The sequence below is a fragment of the Tachysurus vachellii genome, chromosome 19 (genome assembly GCF_030014155.1).
Source record: "Tachysurus vachellii isolate PV-2020 chromosome 19, HZAU_Pvac_v1, whole genome shotgun sequence".
Classification (NCBI taxonomy): Eukaryota; Metazoa; Chordata; class Actinopteri; order Siluriformes; family Bagridae; genus Tachysurus; species Tachysurus vachellii.
The window spans coordinates 21,732,967-21,735,466 of record NC_083478.1 but is presented as its reverse complement, the minus strand read 5'-3'; the positions used below and the strand labels follow the sequence as shown (position 1 = coordinate 21,735,466).

At 40.6% G+C, this 2,500-nt stretch overlaps 1 protein-coding gene across 1 annotated transcript in view; it reads left to right on the top strand.

The window, feature by feature from the left end:
• Positions 1-2,500, top strand: part of LOC132861989 (tetratricopeptide repeat protein 39B) — a 13,510-nt gene that overhangs the window by 4,953 nt on the left and 6,057 nt on the right. Inside the window, exons 2-5 of the mRNA XM_060893780.1 lie at positions 1,393-1,427; positions 1,615-1,719; positions 1,937-2,068; positions 2,262-2,338. Coding sequence (XP_060749763.1) covers positions 1,393-1,427; positions 1,615-1,719; positions 1,937-2,068; positions 2,262-2,338 — 349 coding nt within the window. The remainder of the gene's footprint in view (positions 1-1,392; positions 1,428-1,614; positions 1,720-1,936; positions 2,069-2,261; positions 2,339-2,500) is intronic.

Below are 2,500 nucleotides of genomic sequence, written 5' to 3'. Positions count from 1 at the left end.
ACGGTCACGTACACCTTGTTAATGTAAATGTTAATCACGGTCACGTACACCTTGTTAATGTAAATGTTAATCACGGTCACGTACACCTTGTTAATGTAAATGTTAATCACGGTCACGTACACCTTGTTAATGTAAATGTTAATCACGGTCACGTACACCTTGTTAATGTAAATGTTAATCACGGTCACGTACACCTTGTTAATGTAAATGTTAATCACGGTACACCTCGTACACCTTGTTAATGTAAATGTTAATCACGGTCACGTACACCTTGTTAATGTAAATGTTAATCACGGTCACGTACACCTTGTTAATGTAAATGTTAATCACGGTCACGTACACCTTGTTAATGTAAATGTTAATCACGGTCACGTACACCTTGTTAATGTAAATGTTAATCACGGTCACGTACACCTTGTTAATGTAAATGTTAATCACGGTCACGTACACCTTGTTAATGTAAATGTTAATCACGGTCCACCTTGTTAATGTAAATGTTAATCACGGTCACGTACACCTTGTTAATGTAAATGTTAATCACGGTCACGTACACCTTGTTAATGTAAATGTTAATCACGGTCACGTACACCTTGTTAATGTAAATGTTAATCACGGTCACGTACACCTTGTTAATGTAAATGTTAATCACGGTCACGTACACCTTGTTAATGTAAATGTTAATCACGGTCACGTACACCTTGTTAATGTAAATGTTAATCACGGTCACGTACACCGTGTTAATGTAAATGTTAATCACGGTCACGTACACCTTGGCACAGTATTGTTACAGTTATCACCCAAATGCTCACTTTAAATGGTGATCACAGTCACAGACCCTTTGTTAGTGACGATCCTTGATGTCCTGCTGCCGCTCCCTTACTAACGATTTAATGAAGTTTATACATTTACAGTTCTAAACGTTTCACCTTATGATACTTAAACCTTTTTAGGACTGAGTTCCTTCTGACGTGCATCTTGGAGTGAAATCTGCGTGCATTTATCTGTAATTTCTTACAACAGCAAAAAACAGAATCAGATGACACAGAAGTGTTTCTTTGACTGACCTGCTACTCATCTGAACACACACACACACACACACACACACACACACACACACTGCTGTCTACACTCGTCTACACTGGAATGATTTACAATCACACTACACACTGACACCTAGGAGAGGACGACTTCCTCCTCATGTCTCCTCTGGACTGTTCATTAGAGATTTTAAGTCACATCTGGATTTCTGCACTGTGACGATGTCTAATGTTTAAAGAGCTGTTTATGTCGAATAATAATGAATGGAACTGAATTATTTGCAGGTTATGTGACTGATCCTGAGATAAAGTGTATATGTGTGTGTGTGTGTGTGTGTGTGTTTGTTTTGTACAGGACTGCTTTGAAGATGCCTATGACCGAATCCCAGTGTGAGTACGCTGTTACTAATGTTCTTTTGTAACGTGATAAAGACGTTAAAAATGTGTTCAATAAAATCTAGAAATTAGGAATTAAAGTTTTATGTGTGTGTTCGTCTTTGTGTGTGTGCATGCGTTTGTTTGTGTGTGTGCACGTGCGTGTGTGTGTGCGCGTGCGTGTGTGTGTGTGTGTGTGTAGTGCCTCTAGGATGGACCTGCCGTCGTCTATAGAGGAGTGCACTCTGGCTCTTAATTTGCTGCTGAACAACAAGTTCACTGAAGCTCTGGATGTCCTCAGACCCTGGTACAGTAATGCTAATGCTAATGCTAATGCTAATGCTAATGCTAAACTGCTTCAGCAATAACAGACCAGTGTTTATATTTAAGAAAGTGATAATAAAACTAATATGAAGCCACAAATAACATGCAGATCTTTACAATGATTAGTGAGTTAAAAACACTGTGTGTGTGTGTGTGTGTGTGTGTGTGTGTGTGTGTGTGTGTGTGTGTGTGATTTACAGGTATAAGGACAGTGTGTATCATGCTCTGGGTTACAGCAGTATCCTGGTGATGCAGGCAGGAATGACTTTTGAGCACAAGGACATTCAGGTTGCCATGACAGCCATCAAAGAGTCTCTGCAAACCTGCCAGAAGTAATTATGGGATGGTAATATGGGATTCAGTCTAACAGGCTGGGTCCTGCATTCAAACTCACTGTTTGTGTGTTTGTTTGTGTGTGTTTGTGTGTGTGTGCGTTTGTGTGTTTGTGTGTATGTGTTTGTGTGTGCGCACGCGTGCATATGTGTGTGTGTGTGTGTGTGTGTGTGTGTGTGTGTGTGTGTACAGGTTCAGAAAGAGAAGGTCGATGGTGGACTCACTCTCCAGTTTGGTGTCTAAACAGTCATCTAATGGCCTGAAAGCAGGTGTGTGTGTGTGTGTGTGTTAGTATTTTGGTTGTCATGGTAACCATACACCATGAAAACCTGTCAGTTCTGTCTGAATAAATGTTGGTGTGTTTCCCCCGGACAGCCCCAGGTCTAGGAGTTGATCTTAAAAATGGTGCCAGTCGACACTCACCAGTCCAC